The sequence below is a fragment of the Astyanax mexicanus genome, chromosome 1 (genome assembly GCF_023375975.1).
Source record: "Astyanax mexicanus isolate ESR-SI-001 chromosome 1, AstMex3_surface, whole genome shotgun sequence".
NCBI lineage: Eukaryota > Metazoa > Chordata > Actinopteri > Characiformes > Acestrorhamphidae > Astyanax > Astyanax mexicanus.
In genome coordinates this window covers 11,738,578-11,760,010 of record NC_064408.1, presented here as the reverse complement: position 1 = coordinate 11,760,010, position 21,433 = coordinate 11,738,578, and the positions used below count along the sequence as shown (strand labels likewise).

Genomic DNA, 21,433 nt, shown 5'->3' with positions numbered 1-21,433 from the left:
CTGGGATATCTGCCTGCAGCCCTCGCTCTGTTTCTGTTAACAGCACTAGCTGGGTCAGATGGCAGGTCAGCAGAATCTGGGCTTTCTGAGGGTTTCTGAAGGTCTTTAACTTGATGTTTGTCTGTAATTATGTTTATTTAGAAGTGTAAATGAATATCTATATATCGAAGCAACGTGATATTGTGCTTTATAATACTTTATTCTAGGGCTGGGCAATGTACTGGATTAAGTTTTTAGGAATTATCAATATATTTTTATTATTTTAGTGCTAATTTTAGTGTTAGCGCACTCCATTTTTTTTAACATCCGATAAATTTTGCCAAGTTTGACCCAAACTTTTTTTCTGAAGTGGTTTGCTTGTGGTAAGAACATGATCTGGTCTCTATCTGACAGAACTATCAAATATACTTCTTTTTAACTGAACTAAACTGCTAATAAGCCAGATTAGTGCTTTCCTTTCTTTTAAATAGCAGGATACTTTTATTTCTCTGCCCGGACCCGAGCCGAGATTTCACATCCCTTTTCTCGGGCCGGGTCGGGCTCCAGGAATTAGTCTGTGAGGTTGTCATCTGTTTTTTAATACTATTTTTATTTTATATAAAGCTATGGTATGATAATCACCATATTGCTAAGTAACCCAGTATTATTGTTAATGAAAATCAAGGAAATAACGAAAATTGAAAGTGAAAGTTCTAAAAACTAAATAAAAACTAATAAAAACGGTAATTAAAAGAAAAAAACTAAAAGGAACTGAAATTACAGATTGAATACCCTCATTTTCGTGTTTATTTTATTTATAAATAAATATAATAAGTAAATAAGCAATGATATTATTTTGTCATATTTTTGGAAGAATAAATAAAATCATACTCAAAATGTGGTATATCGTGATATATCGTTTTCGTGATATAAAAAAATTCCATATCGTGATATATGATTTTTCCCATATCGCCCAGCACTAAGCAAGATAATATACTGCTATGAATAAACATTGTCTCTGCTTCTCCATGCTTTTACATGTTTATATTGACAGCACTACTTCTATAGTGCTGAACTTCTCTGAAGTTTTTCTATATATGATGGTATGTTTGTACTAAAATATGTTGCGGAAAATCACAATATATGTTGTCTTGCTTACAGTATCGCAACATATTAAATTGTAACCACTGTAATGACATGTTCTTGCCAATTCAGAGCACAGCCTTATATTTTATATATTAAAGGGGACATATTATACCTCTTTTTACATGGTTAGAATAGGTGTATGAGTTCTACAAACCATGTTCATGAAGTGATTTTTACAAAATCACTCACATAAAGGGCTGTATCTCACCAGCTCTAGTTTACACAGTTCCAGTCCCTTTCAGAATAAGCTGTTTAAGGGCTCTTGTCCCTTTTATACAAATAAGCTGTTGCTGGCCACGCCATGTTAGCTTGTGCTGAATGGCAAAACACAAACAAGCTAGTTGATGCTTAACTGCAATAGAAACACAAAACGTATTATTTGAAAGTACTTACATCTTCCTCCTCTGATGACTTACCACAGACAGTAGGTACAGATCCCTCTCTCAGACGAAGTCTGCTGGCTAATCCTGCTGTGTTCTCAACCAAAATGACCCAAATGATGGATCTGATTCACAGAAAACAGATGGATTTTTGTTGAGCTTGTAGTGTTTATAGGGGCAGTCCAGACCAAAGTGGAAATACAATATATAAAGAAGTGACTTTTGCATAATATGTCCACTTTAAAGGGACTCACGGTTGTAGGTTATACATATTTATAGGTGTAAGGATTTTGCATGACAGTGATGAGAGGACATCCCAATCTTATCAAATTAACCTGGTCTAAACCAGCCACACTTTCATGGAGCAGATATCCACTGTTTTAGGCCCAGTTCACGTGCGACCCTTTATTTCACCGCAGTGTCTCCATAAACGGGCGTTATTTATAACCTGTAGCAGTGAGGCGTGTCCTCAGAAGTTGGAGTCTGCGGCGTGGGGCTGTTTTACAGCAGAACATGAAAATTAACTGAATATCTGCAGTTAATCTGCTCTGCCTGCGTTTCCGTTCCTGCAGACTCGGGGGTGTAGTATGTTTGTGTGTGCAGTTGTCACACGGCTGTTTGTCTATTAGTGTTTATAACTGAGACAGAGGTGCAGCTAATGTGAACACATTAAAAAGAAATGAAGTTATTGTGCTTTTATGATATTATAAGATAGGTATTTTACATTAGTACTCCACATAACATTACGTGGTATATCATTTTGCAGACTCTTTTGTCCAAAGCATCGATTTTAGAAGGGGACTAAAGGAGGCCAACGCGAAATAATGGAATAGAGGATGAAAAGAGGGGAAGGAGGAAATGAGGTTAGAAGTAGTTAGTATAAAATATTCATGAGTATTCATTCAGATTTGTTGGGGATGAGTTGTGGAGTTGGGGAAGAGCTGTGGAGTTAGGAAACAATTGTGGAGTTGGGGATGAGCTGTGCATTTGGGTATTTGGGGAACAGTTGTGGAGTTTGGATGGAGTTGTGACGGAGCTTTGGAACTGGTGTTGAGTTGTGGGTGAGCTTTGGAATTAGAAATGAATTGTGTGTGAGCTTTGGAATTAGGGATGAGTTGTGGGTGATCTTTGGAATAAGGGATAAGTTGTGGGTGAGCTTTGGAATTGGGGATGAGTTGTGAATGAGCTTTGGAATTAGGGGTAAGTTGTGGGTGAGCTTTGGAATTGAGGATGAGTTGTGGGTGATCTTTGGAATAAGGGATAAGTTGTGGGTGAGCTTTGGAATTGGGGATGAGTTGTGGGTGGTCTTTGGAATTGGGGATGAGTTGTGGGTGAGCTTTGGAATTAGAAATGAATTGTGTGTGAGCTTTGGAATTAGGGATGAGTTGTGGGTGATCTTTGGAATAAGGGATAAGTTGTGGGTGAGCTTTGGAATTGAGGATGAGTTGTGGGTGAGCTTTGGAATTGGGGATAAGTTGTGGGTGAGCTTTGGAATTGGGGATGAGTTGTGAATGAGCTTTGGAATTAGGGGTAAGTTGTGGGTGAGCTTTGGAATTGAGGATGAGTTGTGGGTGATCTTTGGAATAAGGGATAAGTTGTGGGTGAGCTTTGGAATTGGGGATGAGTTGTGGGTGGTCTTTGGAATTGGGGATGAGTTGTGGGTGAGCTTTGGAATTAGGAATGAGTTGTGGGTGATCTTTGGAATTGGGGATGAGTTGTGGGTGAGCTTTGGAATTGGGGATGAGTTGTGGGTGAGCTTTGGAATTGGGGATGAGCTTTGGAATTAGGGATGAGTTGTGGGTGAGCTTTGGAATTGGGGATGAGTTATGGATAAGCTTTAGAATTCAGCATGGGTTGTGGATGAGCTTTGGAATTGAGGATGACTTGTGGGTGAGCTTTGGAATTGGGGATGAGTTGTGGGTGATCTTTGGAATTGGGAATGAATTGTGGAATAGGGGATGATTTGTGAATGAGCGTTGGAATTCGGCATTGGGTTGTGGATGAGCTCTGTAATTGGGGATGAGTTGTGGGTGATCTTTGGAATTGGGGATGAGTTGTGAATGAGCGTTGGAATTTGGCATGGTTTGTGGGTGAGCTTGGGAATTGGGGATGAGCTCTGGAATTGGGGATGAGTTGGGGATGAGTTTGGAATGAGTTGGGGGTTTGGGAAAGATTTGGGTATGAGCTGGGGATAAAATGAGTCATCATACACCCTGACCTCACTAATGTTCTTGTTGTTTAATGCAGTCAAATCCTCACAACAATCTAGCAGAAAGACTTTCAGAGCCATATACTCAATCAAAAACGTTTGGTATAACCCTGATCTCAGAAGAGACAATAAATGAGGAGGTGTCCCAACACTTGAATGAGGTCATGTCCTGCAGGTGAGGGGGTTAAAGTTGGTAGAAACAGTAAAAGCTCTTGTAAATGCTGGTAATGTTGGTTTATGAATGATGTAAACTTTAAAATATAAAATATAAATCTGGTGGCCTATGACCCCTTCTGGTCTTCCTGGTACAGTAGATCATATAGCCTCCCTGTATTAACTGTTAAACCTGAGCCCTGCAGATCTCCGGCTGTGTGAATGGCCTGGATCTCCCATTAGCATCTAATAGGAGCCTGGATTGTGTCTATAGGAGGCAGTGAGATCATAAGAGGAGGTGTGTGTGTGTGTGTGAGTGAGTGTGTGTATATCTTGTACATCTCGTGTCCTGCGTTCCATTGTGTGGCTGTCTGTGTAAGCGAGAGCGTTTAATGCATTGAGATTAACTGGAGCACTTAAGACTGTGTTCTGAGAGCACAATGAGAAACCAAGCCGAAAGGCCAGAGCGACTCCTGCCAGATCAGCAACACGATCCCCAACACAAAGAGGTGAAGTCAGGTTACACCGAGCGGGACCGCCACAGACCACTCACAAAGACTGGAGGAGCAGAGAGAGAGAGGTAGAAGAGAAAGGCAGAAAACAGGGAAGAAAGAAAAGAAAGGGAGGAACATAGAGAGGAGCAGAAAACAAGGCATAGAAGCGAGAAAGATGAGGAAGGGAGGGAGTGAAGAGATAATCAGAAAAGCCAGATGGAAAAAAGAAGATGGGAAGAAGGGGTTCTACATAGCAGGGTGGGGGAGAGAAGAAGGAGGAAGGACCAAGATAGAAGAGAAAAGAGAGAACAACACTGACAGGAAACCAGGAATAGAAAGGAAAAAGACTAGAGAAAGGTAGGGAGCGCAAAAGATAATAAGAAAAAAGCTGCAAAGGTGAAAGAGAAGGAGGATGATAGAAAGAGAGACTAAGAGAAAATATAAAAGAATGAAAAAGCAGAGGGGAAAGATTTAAAAGAAAGACAGAAAAGGAAGTGAGTAAGGAAGAAGGAAAAGAGAGACTGAAAAGAAGAGAAAAGTGGAAGAAAAGGGTAAAAATTAAGAGGATAAGATAAAGAGTGAGAGGACAATGGGTGAGAGTAAACAGACAGGAAGAAGAGGAGAGAGTAAGAGAGAGAGAGGGAGAAAAAGAGAGACAGATGGTCAAAAGTTAACAAAAAGAATAAAAAGTGACTGAATGGCAGAAAAAAGGGAGAGAAAGGAGTGAGAAGGAAAATGTGAAGAAGGGGCACTGCATAGCAGGGCGAAGGAGGGAAGACCGAGATAGAAGACAAAATAAACAAGAGACAGTAGATAAAAGAAAGAGAAAACAACACTGACAAAAAACAGGAATAGAAAGGAGAAATACAAGAGTAAGGTAGGAAGGAAGGGAAAAGATAATAAGAAAAAAGCTAGAGGAAGAAAGGAAAAGGGAAGAAAGGCTACTGCAAAGGTAAAAGAGAAGAAGGATGATAAAAAGAGAAACTAAAGAAAAATGGAAAAGAATGATAAAAGCAGAGGAGAAAGTTTGAAAGAAAGACAGAAATTAAAGTAAGTGAAGATGGAAGAAAAGAGAGACTGAAGAGAAGAGAAAAGTGGAAGAAAAGGGCAAAAAACGAAAAAGATAAAAATATGTTAAGATAAAATTGAGGAAAATATGTTGGAGTAAACAGACAGAGATAAGGAGGAAAAGAGACCGATGGTCAAAATTTGACAAATAATAAAAAAGAGACTGAATGGCGGAAAAGAGAGAGGGAAAACAGAGAGGTCGGAATTTCGAGAAAGCCAAAAAGAGAGTGAGAAAATGGCAGCGAAAAAAAACTGAGCGAGGAAGCAAGAAAAAGACAGAAAAAAGGAGACAAGGGTGGAAAGAGAGGAGAGAAAAAAGATGACCAGGGCAGAAAAGTTGCAAAAATGAATCAAATCTGATGGACAGAAGAAGTAAAGAGACAAGGTTAGAGGTGAGAAAAAAGAGAAGGAAGAGAAGAGGAAGAAGGTTTAAGAGAAAGACAGAAGGGTGAGTGTGACAGTTGAAAGTTCAGCGCTCTAGTCTCAGCTCTGCTGCTTGTTCATTGAGTGATATTCAATTAATGATTTCTGCCCCCAAGGCAGCAGGGACCGCTGAGCTACGCCATTGGCTGTCTATTCATCTGACCCGTCCTGATTGGTGGCTGAGGTTCTGAAATCTCACTCCAGGCCCATCCAGCATCCACTGTCTACAGAACTGGCCATCTCTCTGATCTCTCAGGAAGGAAAGCTGGAGGTGCTCACTCTACATGTACAGTGGAGTGAAGCCTCTAAACGCTTCCTAAAGCTTCCAATGAGAGTCTGGCTTCTGGCTGAAGCTTCTGGTTGAAGGTATTTTGGATCATTCTTCTTTACAAAACACCATCTCCAGTTCAGTCAGGTTTGATTCAGGTTTCTGATCATGAACAGCCCGCTTTAAATCACACCACAGATTATTTTCAATAATATTCAGGTCTGGGGATTGAGATGATCATTCCAGAATGTTGTACTTGTTCCTCTGCATGAAAGCTTTAGTAGATTTTGAGCAGTGTTTAGTGTTTAATGTTTAGGGTCGTTGTCTTGTTGAAGTATCCAGCCCCGGCTCTTTAAACTTCAACTTTCTCCCTGATTCTTAAACATTGTTCTCAAGAAAGCCAAATTTAGTTTAAAGAATTTTTGCACACTTTCTGTAAATCCTATAAACTTCATTCCACTTCTCAAATATCACTGTGTTCACCTGCTATATGCAGAGGTGGAAAAAGTACTGAAAAATTTGTAAAGTACTTTTACTTTGCTAAAATTCTACTCAAGTAAAAGTAAAAGTACCCATCTAAAAATCTACTCGAGTAAAAGTAAAAGTACCCATCTAAAAATCTACTCGAGTAAAAGTAAAAAAGTACTCAATTTAAAATTTACTTTGAGTAAAAGTTACATAGTTACTTTTATTTATTTGATGTAAAAAAGTAAAAAAAAATATATAAATTAAATAAATAAAAAATTAAATAATTTGGACCTTTCAAGCAGTATTTGTTCAGACCACCACATAAAACTTTTTCAAGAACAAGTGGCATAGATTTCTATGATCCATTTTTTTCTTTACTGTTAAAAAGTTTAAAGGTTATGGTCATATATGTGACTATAAAATGTATTTTTATAGTTTTACAGTTCATTATTACTTTTTAACTGGCCTTTGCTATGATTTCACTGCTATTTACATGTTTCATCCAAGCAGATGTTACTAATAAAAACTTAAGGAATTATATTATGAAAAACATGAAAACATACAAAAGAATGTTGGTCGGTGGATGTGCAGTGCCGTAAAGAAGCACATATTGATGGGTAGCATAAATCGACAGGACACCTGTTCCCCCGAGCCGCGCACACAGACCCCAGGCTACACAGCTGATTCACACAGCGTCTCTCCCGCTAACCGTAATAAACACTGCATGGAGAAGTTCAGCTGTGCTGCCATGGAGAACAAAACTCTTTTTTTTTTTTCTTTTTTTTTTTTCAAACAATTTGTTACCCAGTAATTTTTTACTCAGTAATGGGGAATTTTCCAATGTAGCAAAGTAAATTCCTTGTGTCAAAATCTACTTAAGTAAAAGTAAAATTACCTATTTTAAAAACTACTAATTACTCATAAAATCTACTCAATTACAGTAATGTGAGTAAATGTAATTAGTTACTTTCCACCTCCATGATATATTTAACTGAAAATGCTGATCTGAACAACCGATGATTTATAAAGAAAGATCATAAAAATGATCAGGGGTGCCTTCTAATTTACAGTATTGAGACACCAGCTTATTCATAGTTTCTTTTAAAATAAAGGGTATTAATAGTAGTTTATCTTGCTTTTCTTTGAGCAGCTCCATGGAAGGCTTTCTCTACAAGATTTTAAAACATAGCTCTGAGCATTTGAGCATTTTTGATTGCAAATTCAAATTTAGCAACAAGAGTGTTTGTGAGGTGTCATCAGGATGTTGGACAATCGCCAATGCACTAATCTCATCTCCAGCTCCCAGAACTTTTTTTATCACGATAACGATATATATCATGATATACCACATTTGAGTATGTTTTTAGTTATTCTTCGAAAAATATGACAAAATAATATGATTACTTACTTTTTTTCCAACTTTATTTCAAAGTGACATTAAACCAAACTTTCACAAATGAGAATTACTACCTTTTAGTGCAGCAATATATATATATATATATATATATATATATATATGTATATATATATATATATATATATATATGTATCAAACGAAAACACATGAGGGAGATGCAGAAGCTAATATTTTAAATAACGTAAAGCAGCGTCATGTCGCAAAACCACATTATGAAGCTTTTTTTGTGAAGATTGAAGTTTATTATCACTTATATAAACCGAGTTTATGCAAAGTGACTATGCCAATACATTTTGTCGTAGCCTAGTTTATATATTTGCATGAATAATTGATGAAATTTCTGTAGAAACGATATTTATCATCATATCGCACAGCACTAGAATGTAGCTCCGTCATTTTAGAGAACACAGTTCCACTGCATGGTGCCAATATTATGTTCATGTCTGTGTGTATTGGCAGTTCTTCTTTACATAAACTAGACTAGCTGTGTAGAAGAATGAACAGATGAATGGACGGATGGATGAATGGATAGATGGATGAATGAATTCATTAGAAGGAATATGTGGACATGTATAGTGTGTAATAATAGACATATAGTGGCAGCTCTGCTCTCTGAATGCGTGTGTGTGTGTGTGTGTGTGTGTGTGTGTAGTGTTATAATGCAGTGTATTGTGCTTATTGCTTACAGAGTAAATTCAATTTCATATTTATAGCTAAATTATTCAGTCCTGCTGCTGAGCCGAGGCTGTGCTCGGGTTCTTGGCTGATTCTGAGTAGCGTGTTTTTTGAGCATTCTGAGTGTGTGTGTGTGTGTGTGTGTGTGACTGTGTGTGCAGTGTATCTTATCAGTAGTCCGTGGCTGTAGTGTGAGGTGAGGGCACGAGTCAAAAGTGCACTGACCTGCACATCCTGAAGAAATTCTTTCTACAGCGCTCTGCAACAAAAGCGCATGCAATTATGTTTGTGTGTGTGTGTGTGTGTGTGTGTGTGTTCATGTGCACATGGGTCTGGAAGCTCGCATGTGTGTGTGTGTGTATATGTGTGAGTTATTTCAGCACGAGGGACTCGGGACTGTAGAATAGGGGTCTTTTATGCAGGACACTGAATCTGTGCTCTTGTTAGGCTGCATTGTCTGAGCGGCTGAATGCTGAATGCTATCTGCACTCGGAGAGAAAACTGCCAGATGACATTCTTCCTGCCGAACACGGGCAGAAGGAAAACAAGGAGCGGCTAAAAAAAAAAGAGGCGGAGAGGTGGCCTGGAGTTGTGTTGATACAGCCAGACAAAGGCGGCGAAAGGGGAGCAGCAGATTTGTTGTCGCGGACGTGATGGAGAGATCCGATTGGGTTTCTCTCGGAGAGATAGCCCGGGCGAAGGATATGCGCTGACCTTCACTGGACCCCGCTGAAAGCTGGCAGGAGGCTTGAATGGCTGTTTGTCTTCGGCGCTGAAGGTCTCGGTGATGCCGGGTGTGGGGGGCTTCGTAGAGACCGCTGTCCCCGCTGTAGGAGATTAACCTCAACTCTCAGAGCAGCGTCTACAACAGTCTACAGCAGTCTACAACAATACAGCCTACAGCCTTTTAAATTCAGCTCACTGTTTTAAAAGACAACAACACGTTCAACAATAAGACTGAGATTAATAGATCAAGAAGATATTCATTTCTTTTTAATTAGTGTTGATTATACTAAATGCTCTCGTAATCAAAAAGCAAATACTGTAATCCAGCCCCCAAGAACAATGAGGGCAGCAAAGGTGTATTATTCTATGATCCCAGCTCCACCCAAACATCACTGACCATCAGTAGATTTCAAATTTCATTTGGAAATCAAGGGTGCAGAGCCTGGTCTGCGTGAGCCAGATTTGCGTGAGCCTGGTCTGCATGAGTCTGGTCTGTGTGACTGTTCTGCGTGAGTCTGTTCTGTGTGATTCTGGTCTGCGTGAGCCTTTTCTGCATGAGCCTGGTCTGTGTGAGTCTGGTCCGTATGAGTCTGGTCTGCGTGAGCCTGATCTGCGTAAGCCTGGTCTACATTAGTCTGTTCTGCGTGAGTCTGTTCTGCGTGAGTCTGTTCTGCGTGAGTCTGGTCTGAGTGAGTCTGGTCTGCATGAATCTTGTCTGCGTGAGTCTGGTCTGCATAAGCCTGGTCTGCGTGAGTCTGGTCTATGTGAGTCTGGTCTATGTGAGTCTTATCTGCATGAGCCTGGTCTATGTGAGTCTGGTCTATGTGAGTCTGGCCTATGTGAGTCTGGTCTATGTGAGTCTTATCTGCATGAGCCTGGTCTATGTATGCCTGGTCTATGTGAGTCTGGTCTATGTGGGCCTGGTCCGCATTAGTCTGGTCTGTGTAGGTCTGTTCTGCGTGAGCCTTTTCTGCATGAGCCTGGTCTATGTAAGCCTGGTGTGCGTGAGCCTGGTCTGCGTGAGTCTGGTCCGTATGAGTCTGGTCTGCGTGAGCCTGATCTGCGTAAGTCTGGTCTATGTGAGTCTGTTCTGCGTGAGTCTGTTCTGCGTGAGTCTGGTCTGAGTGAGTCTGGTCTGCATGAATCTTGTCTGCGTGAGCCTGGTCTGCGTGAGCCTGGTCTACATGCGTCTGGTCTGCGTGAGCCTTTTTTGCATGAGCCTGGTCTACGTGAGACTGGTCTACATAAGCCTGGTCTGGGTGAGCCTTTTTTTGCGTGAGCCTGGTCTGCATTAGTCTGATCTGCGTGAGTCTGGTCTGCGTAAGTTTGGTCTGCGTGAGTCTGGCCTGCTTGAGCCTTTTCTGCATGAGCCTGGTCTACGTAAGCCTGGTCTGTGTGAGTCTGGTCTATGTGAGTCTGGTCTGTGTGAGTCTGGCCTGCTTGAGCCTGGTCTAAGTAAGCCTGGTCTATGTAAGCCTGGACTGTGTGAGTCTGGTCTGTGTGAGTTTGGTCTGTGTGCGTCTGGTCTGCGTGAGCCTGGTCTACGCGAGTCTGTTCTGCGTGAGCCTGGTCTGTGTGAGCCTGGTCTGTGTGAGTCTGTTCTGCGTGAGTCTGTTCTGCCTGGTCTGCGTGAGTCTGGTCTGTGTGAGACTGGTCTGCATGAGTCTGGTTTGCGTGAGCCTGGTCTGTGTGAGCCAGCGGTCACAGCCGTTTTTGGTCACGTGTCTATCTGGGTAAAAGGTTGTGAGGCTGGTCATCTACACATGCCTTTCATTTATTACCATGAAACAGTGGGACTTTATGGTCAAGTAATTTTTTTTTTTTTTGGTGTTCCATATCTCTTTGGGTCAAATATTAAGTATTTGAACTCGCACTACGTGAGCCTTTTCTGCGTGACCCATGTCAGCAGAAAATCTGTCCTGCTCAAATCAGAGATGTCGAAATCTTGAGGGCAGTTGACCAGTTTTAAAAATATTAAACTCAATTTAAATAAAATTATGAATTTAAATGTATCTTTTGGAAGAATTGGCAGTGGTTCTATGGCTCTAAGATGAAGATGAAGATGATGATGATGATGATGATGATGATGATGTGGTTATAATGCACATTCTGAATTTCTCCTGCTGCTGGTTCTAACAGCCTGAGAGCTGTGATGTCAGTAAGTGAAATCTCTGAGAAGGAAATTATCTCACCAGGCCATCCTGTTATTATACAACCAGCTTAAGATGTTGTTCCTGAGAAAGCTGCAGAGTGATCTTATCTGCAGTTAAGCCATTCAGAAGCCGTCTCATTCAGGACCTGCCATGGTAATGTAATGGTGCTCTCTCTCTCTCTCTCTCTCTCTCTCTCTCTCTCTCTCTCTCTCTCTCTCTCTCTCTCTCTCTCTCTCTCTCTTACTGTGATTGGAATTTAAACAGCATTTTCTCAATGCTGTCAGATCCAGAATCCCATAAGAACACTTCATTCACCTGGTACAGGAGCGGTTCACCCAACATTCAAATGTAGATGTGTATATATATATATATATTCCATGTACCCCAAACCTATAGCCTGCAAAGACATTTTTGGCACCTTTAGTTGTCAGTGTGAGGTTGTCTTGTCTTTTACTTTATCAATCAGCCAATTAATTAATAAATCAATCAATCAATCAATCAGAGGCTCAGTATTTATTCAAAGTACTGAGTACACTAAGGGTGACCGTTGTTTGCAGTGAAGCCAAGCATTATTAAGAATACATACGACAGAGATAAATATAAGAAAAGTAGAAGTAAATCAGGTAAAACTGTCATGTCTATAGAGGTGTAATGATATGCATTTGTGTAATTATGTAATGATACACAGAATTTGGTGCATCTTAATACGATATATTAGTGAAAAGAAGCAAAACATACTTGATACATGATATTGTTAGAATGTAATTTTTTTGCAACATTCAAAGCTGGACTTCTTTTCTGTTTTAATAAAGTTTTTAATTCTAATATGTGGATTAATATTTTTATATTTTGCGTGGAAAAATGTTAAATACTTTTTTACACTGCTCTAAACAGGTTTGGTTTAGCTTAGATGGATACTTAAAAAAAATCGGCTCATAAATTCACAGTCCCTAGAATGAACCAGTGTGTGTGAAAGTAATTTAAGCTTGTGAAAGGAATATTATATTTTAAATATGATACTTCTGGTATTTTTTTTCTCATATTTTTTTCTATACCAAGAAGAAACACGTTGTGTTTGAGTGGAAAAAGTGCGGCAGATGTAAATTAATATCAGTGTATTTAGAATTTCTCAGTTCATATTTGGCTACAATGTTTTAAATGCAAAGTCTTTTCAAGTCTAAAATTATCAACAAGAAGTAATAAAAAAATTCTCTAAAAAATTATTCACGGGTCTAAAGCTCTGCCACTATGAGCGAGAGTTCGCAGGTTCGAACCCCCACTTATGCAGCTTTACCATCAAGCTGCCGGCGCTCAGAGGGAGTGAAATTGGCCCTGCTCCCTCCAGGTGGGTGGATGGCGCTCTCTCCCCACATCACTCCTATGGTGATGTCTGCAGCATAGGGCGTCTGTGTGCTGATGTATCAGAACCGAGTCGCTGCGCTTTCCTCCAAGCGCACTGTGATGCTACTCGGCAATGCTGCATCAGCAGCAGCTCAAACAAAAAAGAAGCGGTAGCTGACTTCACATGTATCGGAGGAAGCATGTGTTAGTCTTCACCCTCCTGGTGTGTTGTGGCATTACTAGTGATAGGAGGGAGTCCTAATGAGTGGGTTGGGTAATTGAATGTGTAAATTGGGGAGAAAATGGGTAAAAAAAATTGAAATAAAATTATCAACAAAAAACAAATATTTACTTTTTTGGGAGAGGGGCCCCATATAATAATTAGTTTTCTTTAAATTGTATTGAAGTGGAATTACCTTAAATCTTAATTTTATACCTAATATTCCCTTATTTAAAAACTTTAAAGCAGATATGTTTGCTATGCATGAAATCTTGCAAAATAAGATTAATACTCAAGATAAAATTAGGATAAGCTAAATGTCGTCTCTGTGTTCCGGTCTATCCTCCGGCCGCCTCTCTCTCTCAGGAATGTGCCACGTCTCTGTGCTGGAGCAGCCGGACGCGCTGGATGGCGCGAGAGGTCAGCCGGGTTGAGGCAGGCAGGCGTGAAGGTGGCATTTCCAGGCGGTTTAGCGAGGCGATGCCCGGGTTGAGTCGTGTGTTTGTGCGAGATACCATCTGCAGAGATCAAAGAGCGGGCTTTGGGGAAGCGCTTGGAACGTGTGGAAAAAGATTAGCTTTAATTTACCTGCACACAGAGCTGGCTGTACATCAAACTCTGCATTACTGTCAACCAGGTGAATGGTTTGAAATGTGCGGACCTTAATTTGAAGTCATTTGTCATTCAGAGGAGTCAACAACAGCCCAGAGGCCTTCAGAGGAGATCTGGAACTAGACCTGCCTCAGTTTTGGGCTGAGGGAGCTTAAAACATATCTGAGTTTCTCAGGCGCATCTAAAAAAAAAAAAAATAGAATATCATTGAAAAGTTACTTTATTTCAGTAATTTAGTTAACTTTTATTGTTGATGGTTATTATTGCTTACAGCTAGGGCTGCAACTAATGATTATTTTGGTAGTCGATTAGTCGATAAGTCAACGATTATTTCTGCCATGTCCTCCGTCTATAAAAAATTATAGAAACAGCTAAACATGAGATTTAAAAGGCATTTAAATCAAGCGGTACTGTTAGAAATTAACGATTAGTCGACAAATTTAAATAATCGACATTGTCGACTATATCGACTAATCGCTGCAGCCCTACTTACAGCCAATGACAGAACCCAAACCCAAAAATCAGTGTCTCAGTAAATGAGAATAATATATGAGACCAATTGGTACTTTTGGCAGTGTGGGCAGTGTGCCAAGTCCTGCTGGAAAATGAAATCTCTATAAAAATTGTCAGCAGAGGGAAGCATGAAGAGACAGGTCATCTGCTGGTGTTGATCCACTGTGTTTTATTATCAAGTCTAAAGTCAGCGCAGTTTTGTTTTCCCACAAAATCTTACAGCACTTCATGCTTCCCTCTGCTGAGAGCTTTTATAGAGATGCGTATTTCATTTTCCAGCAGGATTTGGCACACTGCCCACGCTGCCAAAAGTACCAGTTAGTCTTATATAGTATTTTAATTTTCTGAGACACTGATTTTTGGGTTTTAATTGGCTGTAAGCCGTAAAGTAAATTTTCAATGATATTGTAATCTTTTGGGCACACTACAGGACTTTTAAGGTGGTAGCAAATTATAAAATAGGCCTGTTCTGATAATAAATTAGAATTACAAATAACAGGGGTGACTATATTACTGTTATTGTTATCTATGCATCTATCTATCTGTGCTACTTTGAAGAATCTAAAATATAAAATATTTTTTGTTTGCTTAATAATTCCACATGTTTTTCCTCATAGCTTGGATGACTTATGTATTACTATACAATGCAGAATATCAAAAAGAATAACACTGAATTTAAGGTGTGTCCAAACTTTTGATGGGTTCTGTATATTAATAATGTAGTGGCATACTAATGCCGCTAACACATTATTTAACCTTTAAATAATAAGTCTATGCATTTTTTTGTACTGCCTGTCAAAAGTATCTTAAATGGTTTTTACTTTGCTTTAAGTATCTGTCATTACTGAGAGTAATAACAGTAGGCAATTTTGAGGTCAGCAAAAAATGACTAAGGTCATTTCCATATATTGTGCTGTAGGTTAATAACATAATTATCATAACAAGCCTCTTTAACCTGCTGATGAACCGAACTGAACATGCGCCAGTTCAGTTCATGCATGCAAGACCTACAGCTCTGAGAAAAAATGAAGAGACCTCTTCAGTTTCTGAATCATTTTTTTAAATTTTGCTATTTATAGGTTTATATTTGAGTAAAATAAAATTTTTTACAGTTTTATTCTATAAACTACAGACAACATTTCTCCCAAATTCCTAATAAAAATATTGTCATTTAGAGCATTTATTTGCAGAAAATGAGAAATGACTCAAATAACAAAAAAGATACAGAGCTTTCAGACCTCAAATAATGCAAAGAAATGTCTAAAATATTATAAAGTTTCAGAAATCAATATTTGGTGGAGTAAACCTGGTTTATAATCATAGTTTTCATGCATCTTGGCATGTTCTCCTCCACCAGTTTTACACACTGCTTTTGGATAACTTTATGCTGCTTTACTCCTGGTGCAAAAATTTAAGCAGTTCAGTTTGGTTTGATGGCTTGTGATCATCCATCTTCCTCTTGATTATATTCCAGAGGTTTTCAATTTGGTAAAATCAAAGAAACTCATCATTTTTAAGCGGTCTCTTATTTTTTCCAGAGCTGTATTTGCACCACCATTTATGCTGAACCCTAACAAAAGAGAGCTGAAAAACAGGTTAGGTTAGGGGTCATGGGTGGAAAGACTTTGTATGATGCAGATTCAACTTTAAATGGTGCTGAAGTATTGGACATATACTATACTACTGCATTATTTAGGGCAGAATGCAAAATTACGTTTATTAAGTGCAGTTACTGAAAACATGAGTGTTGTTGCAGTTTCACAGTGTTTCTGCCATATAGGTGTTTGTTGCTAAGGTGTTGCTATACTAAACATGTTTGTTGCTGAGGTGTTGCAAGGTAATTAATATGCTAATGCTTTGTTTGCTTGGGTTTTGACATGTGGTGACTGTGGTGGTTGCTAAGGTGTTGCTTTGATGTTTTATGCGAATACTTTTGTCCAAACACATTTTGTCATGGCATGATTGATTTCCTTTGTTTTTAACAGACAGACAGACAGACAGACAGAATCAGCTTTTGGCAATATTGTTAAGCCCTACTTTAAACCCAAAATTAAAGATCTTTAATGGATTCCACTCAGTTCTTCTCTCTAAATGGACACACTTGTCTTCAGGCTTAAGTTATCTGGGTAAATTGTCTTCTTTGTGGTTTTACCTCTCTGGTCTTTTGGTTTTGTGTTTTTTTTTTTTTTTTTTCCACATCCAGCTCTGCAATCATCCAGAATTTGTCTTGAAAGCCGGGAGGAGAAGTGTTGAGTCATGGTGCAGTAAATCAAAAGCCCTGCGCAGTCAGGAACTGGCATGAGGGGCGCGAGTCGCTCCGTCTGATTGCTGCCTCCCGGCTCAGGCTGATTTATCAGAGCGGCCCCGCTGCAGTTATCAATCTCGCCCAGCGCCGGATGATGGCCACGAACAGTGACTCCTCCACCGCGCTAATGTATGACTCGCTGAGAGAGAGAGAGTGATGGAGAGAGAAGGAGAGATGAAAGAGGGAGGAAGAGAGTCAGGAGGCAGTGAGGATAGGTGTGATGACAGACGAGAGGAAGGCTTAATGTCCGTGTCAGAAGCAGCGGGAGCCTCCTGGGCCGCTGCTGTTCTGCTCCAAACGCTTCACACAAAGATGTTGATCCCAGCTTAAAGCGCACGCCTCACGCTTTTGTTTCAGGCCTTCTGTCACTCTCTCTGTCTCTCTCTCTCTCTTTCTCTCTCTCTCTTGATCTTTCTTCCTTTTCTCGTCTGTTATTTGTCTTCTTTCTCAGTGTTTCACTTCTCTCTCTCCTGCTTTCATCTATCTTTCTGTCGCTCTCACGCTCTTGTTGTTTCTCTCTTTCTCTTTGCATTTATCTTTCTGTCTTTTTTTCTCTTAACCCTTATTTTCTCTCTCTTTCTCTCTGTCCATCTCTTCCATCTTACATCCTGGCCTTTTTTCACCTAGTCTATTGTTTTTCTCTCTCTCTTCCTCCTCACTCTTTTATCTCTCTTTCTCTGTCTTCTCTATCTCTCTCTCCTCTTCCTATTTTTGTATCTTTATTTTATTTCTTTATCTCTTCCTCTCCCTGCCCTCTTCTTTTGCTGTTTTTCCTTCTTTTGTTCCTTCTTGCTTCTTGTTCTCTCTCTCTCTCTCTCTCTCTCTCTCTCTCTCTTGCTCTTCTTTTTCTCATTTTGTTGTATCTGCTTTGTTATTGATGTTCTTTCTCTCTGTTGCTCGAGCCACTCTCTCACTTCTCTCTCTCTCTCCCACTTTCATTTATCTTTGTGTTGTTTCTCTTGTTTGTTCTCATCTTTCATTTTCCTCTCTTATCCTCCTCACTAACTTTATCTTTTTTCTGTTTTTCTCTCTTTCATTTTTCCTTTTTTTATTCTCTGACATATTTCTCTTCTTTCTTTTCTTTTTTTTGTCTGACATCCCTCCTCAAACTTGATTCCATAGATCTTCCTCTCATTTTGTAATTCTCTCTCACTTTCTCATTCATTCTTTCTGCCTTCTCCCATGTCTCTCCTTTCTCTGTTTCTTTTGCTGTACTTTTTTTCTTCTTCATTCTTTCTGCCTTTTCTCTTTTCTCCTTCTCCCTCTCTCTCTCTATCTCTCTCTCTCTCTTTCTCTCTCTTGATCTTTCTTCCTTTTCTCGTCTGTTATTTGTCTTCTTTCTCAGTGTTTCACTTCTCTCTCTCCTGCTTTCATCTATCTTTCTGTCGCTCTCACGCTCTTGTTGTTTCTCTCTTTCTTTTTGCACTTATCGTTCTGTCTTTTTTTTCTCTTAACCCTTATTTTCTCTCTCTTTCTCTCTGTCCATCTCTTCCATCTTACATCCTGGCCTTTTTTCACCTGGTCTATTGTTTTTCTCTCTCTCTTCCTCCTCACTCCTTTATCTCTGTCTTTCTTCTCTATCTCTCTCTCCTCTTCCTATTTTTGTATCTTTATTTTATTTATTTCTCTCTTCCTCTCCCTGCCCTCTTCTTTTAATGTTTTTTCTTCTTTTGTTCCTTCTTGCTTCTTTCTTTCTCTTTCTCTCTCTCTCTCTCTCTCTCTCTCTTTCTCTCTCGTCATTCTTCTTTTTCTCATTTTGTCGTATCTGCTTTGTTATTGATGTTCTTTCTCTCTGTTGCTCGAGACACTCTCTCACTTCTCTCACTTTCTCTCTTTTGCTGTTCTTTTTTTCTCATTCATTCTTTCTAACTTATCTCTTGTCTCTCTCTCTCTCTGTCTCTCTTTCTTTTGCTTTTTTTCTCCTTCATTTTTTTGTCTCCTCTCTCTTCTCTCTCTCTCTTTCTTTCTTTGCTGTTCTTTTTTCCTCTTTCATTCTTTCTGCCTTCTCTTTTCTCTATCTGTCTTTCTCTATCTCTTTATATCTCCCTCTCTGTCTCTCTTTCTCTCTCTCTTAAGTTCTTTTTCTCGTTTTGTTGTATCTGCTTTGTTATTGATGTTCTTTCTCTCTGTTGCTCAAGCCACTCTCTCTCACTTCTCTCTCACTTCTCTCTCTCTCTCTCTCTCTCTCTCTCTCTCACACACTTTCATTTATCTTTTTGTTGCTTTCTCTTCTTTGTTCTCATCTTTCATTTTCCTTTCTTATCCTCCTCTCTTTCCGTGTTTGTCTTTCTCCTTTTCTCTTTTCCTCTTTTGCTGTGTTCTCACTTCCATTATTTGTTTTTCTGTCTTTCAATTTTAGCATTTTTTTTATTCTCTGACATATTTCTGCCTTCTTTCTTTTTTCTTTTTTAGTCTGACCTCCCCCTCAAACTTGATTCCATAGCTCTTCTGTCATTTTTTAAATTCTCTCTCACTTGCTGTTCTTTTTTTCTCATTCATTCTTTCTGCCTTCTCCCATGTCTCTCCTTTCTCTCTGTTTCTTTTGCTGTACTTTTTTTTCTTCTTCATTCTTTCTGCCTTTTCTCTTTTCTCTTTCTCTCTCTCTTTCTCTCTCTTCATTCTTCTTTTTCTCATTTTGTTGTATCTGCTTTGTTATTGATGTTCTTTCTCTCTGTTGCTCGAGCCACTCTCTCTCACTTCTGTCTCTCTCTCTCCCACTTTCATTTATCTTTATGTTGCTTTCTCCTCTCTTCTGTTCTCATTTTTAATTTTCCTCACTATCCTTCTCTTGTTTCTAACTTTCTTTCTTTCTCCCTTCCTCTTTTGCTGTTCTCACTCATTTCTGTTTTCTTTCTTTTCTCTTTTTTGTCTAAATCAAACTTGATTCCATATATCTTCCCTGTCGTTTTGTATTTATCTCTCATTTTCATTTTTTTCCTCTCCTTTATTCTTTCTGCCTGCTCTCTCTCTCTCTCTCTCTGGGTGAATGAGTGCATGGTTCTCAGTGTGGTGGGCTGTGGTGGGAGGCAGCGTTTGTGCTGGTTTTGTCAGGAATCTGTCAGAGCTCGTTGAGTGGCACATCTTGAGCCATTTCCCTCTTTTGTATGTCGGTACTCGAGTACATGATGAAATGTAGTATGAGTAGTGTGTGTGTGGGTATGAGTGTGTGTCTACATAATATCCTTCCATCTCTCGCATGGTTTTACAGTTTACCATGTTTTAGCTGTGTGTATGTGTGTGTGTGTGTGTGTGTTTTCGTATCTTTTTCACGCTGAATTTACATCAGCATTGCTGCAGTTTAGTGTCTGCGCTGTAAGATCATTTTTGACAATAAATTGTCAGTAATTGCAAGTTATGATTTTGGTAATTTGGTATTGTGCATTTTTGCTATCAGCTGTTTACACAGGGGTATATATGTGGGTCTCCTGCATTATATGTGAATGTGATTACTTATTTGTTTATCTGGACAGTTCTAGCCAGATCCACTGCACTGTCCACTGTGGGTGGTAATACCTTTGAAAACGAAATACCTCATCTCTCTGGAACCCACTACCAGGCCTCGCTCCAACTCTGATTATTCATGATGCTTTGCCATGAGCGTGCACTGGCCAGTGTTCAATAAACCTTGCTCACAAGATAGCACCTCACAACGTATACAGGTGTGGGTAGGCCTGTCACGATAAGAATCGTCCCAGAAATTAATACTGACATAACAATAACAATAGAATAACGAAGCAATTCTACCCTTTTAAAGACAGTCTATCAGTCTAAAGTGCCGGTTCAAATCCCAGTCATGCAGCTTGCCGTCAGCTACCAGAGCCTCGAGAGAGCACAGTTGGCCTTTCTCTCTCTCTCTCTCTCGGTGGGTAGATGATACTCTTCCCCCTCATCACTCCAGAGGGTGATGTCCGCAGCACAAGGCATCTGTGAGCTGATGTATCAGAACCGAGTCGCTGCGCTTTCCTCCGAGTGCACTGTGATGCTACTTGGCAACTCACATGTATCGGAGGAGGCATGTGCTAGTCTTCACCCTCCTGGTTTTGGGGCATTGAGTCCTAATAAGTGTGTTGGGTAATTGGCTGTGTAAATTGGAGAGCATATGGGATTTATAATTAGAAATAAAGTTAAAAAAGGACAACACATTTTTAATTAGTCATAGTTTGGAAAATATATATTTCACTTTTCTTCTGTGTATGTGGAATCACAGTTTTTGAAGCATTGGTCTGGTTTTGCATGACTGTCTAAAATACTGTTCAATACTGTTATATATGTGAACAAACATACAAATAAACACAATAGACACAATAGATAGATATCACCATTATCAAATATTATGACAGGTCTAGGTTTGTGCACTCCCACCGAATTAACAGTTTGTGATCAATTGATTTTTGCAGACTTTTATCCCATGACTTTTGGCATGCGAGTGTAGTTTGCATGTTTGTGTGTATGTACTCACTGTGCAGTTTATAACCTCTCAGTCCTGACTCCTTGCCTGCGTTGGCTGTTCGGCTCGGCGTGTCCTTGCGCGCGGGCCTGCAGTCTTCACATTTAACACTGCGGTGGGTGTGAGCATCGGGCTCCGGGCGCCCGCGGGCACGCACGCTTTTACATTTTTGCCATCTTTTAGCATGACTTTGTGCGCGAGAGTGCGCGAGTGCATCCTCATGCATGCATGCATGCTCTGGGGCAGATCCAGCGGAGCGCGGTTTTTGGTTATGTATTGTGTTCTGGGTCTTTCTGCGCGTAGCCTACGCTGCGTCGATGCGGCTTTGAGGACAAAAAGTCAGCTTTCATCAGAAGAAAAAAGCACGTAACCTTGCGTGACCTACTTTCTGCAACACAAGGCTGCTGCCTGCGTGTGTGTGTGTGTTTTTTTTTTT

At 39.8% G+C, this 21,433-nt stretch overlaps 2 protein-coding genes across 3 annotated transcripts in view; one reads left to right on the top strand and one right to left on the bottom strand.

Annotated features, from left to right (window-relative positions):
* Positions 1 to 21,433, top strand: part of fam222ba (family with sequence similarity 222 member Ba) — a 148,089-nt gene that overhangs the window by 35,951 nt on the left and 90,705 nt on the right. The gene's annotated exons all lie outside the window — the stretch shown is intronic.
* LOC125781646 (histidine-rich protein PFHRP-III) lies at positions 9,823 to 10,773 on the bottom strand. The gene has a single exon (XM_049465207.1). The coding sequence runs from the start codon at positions 10,771 to 10,773 to the stop codon at positions 9,823 to 9,825; it is 951 nt and encodes a 316-aa protein (XP_049321164.1).

Bases quoted from the DNA above. Each gene is read 5' to 3' on its own strand.
- LOC125781646 (XM_049465207.1), bottom strand. From the start codon at position 10,773: ATGCAGAAAAGGCTCAAGCAGGCCAGACTCACGCAGACCAAACTTACG.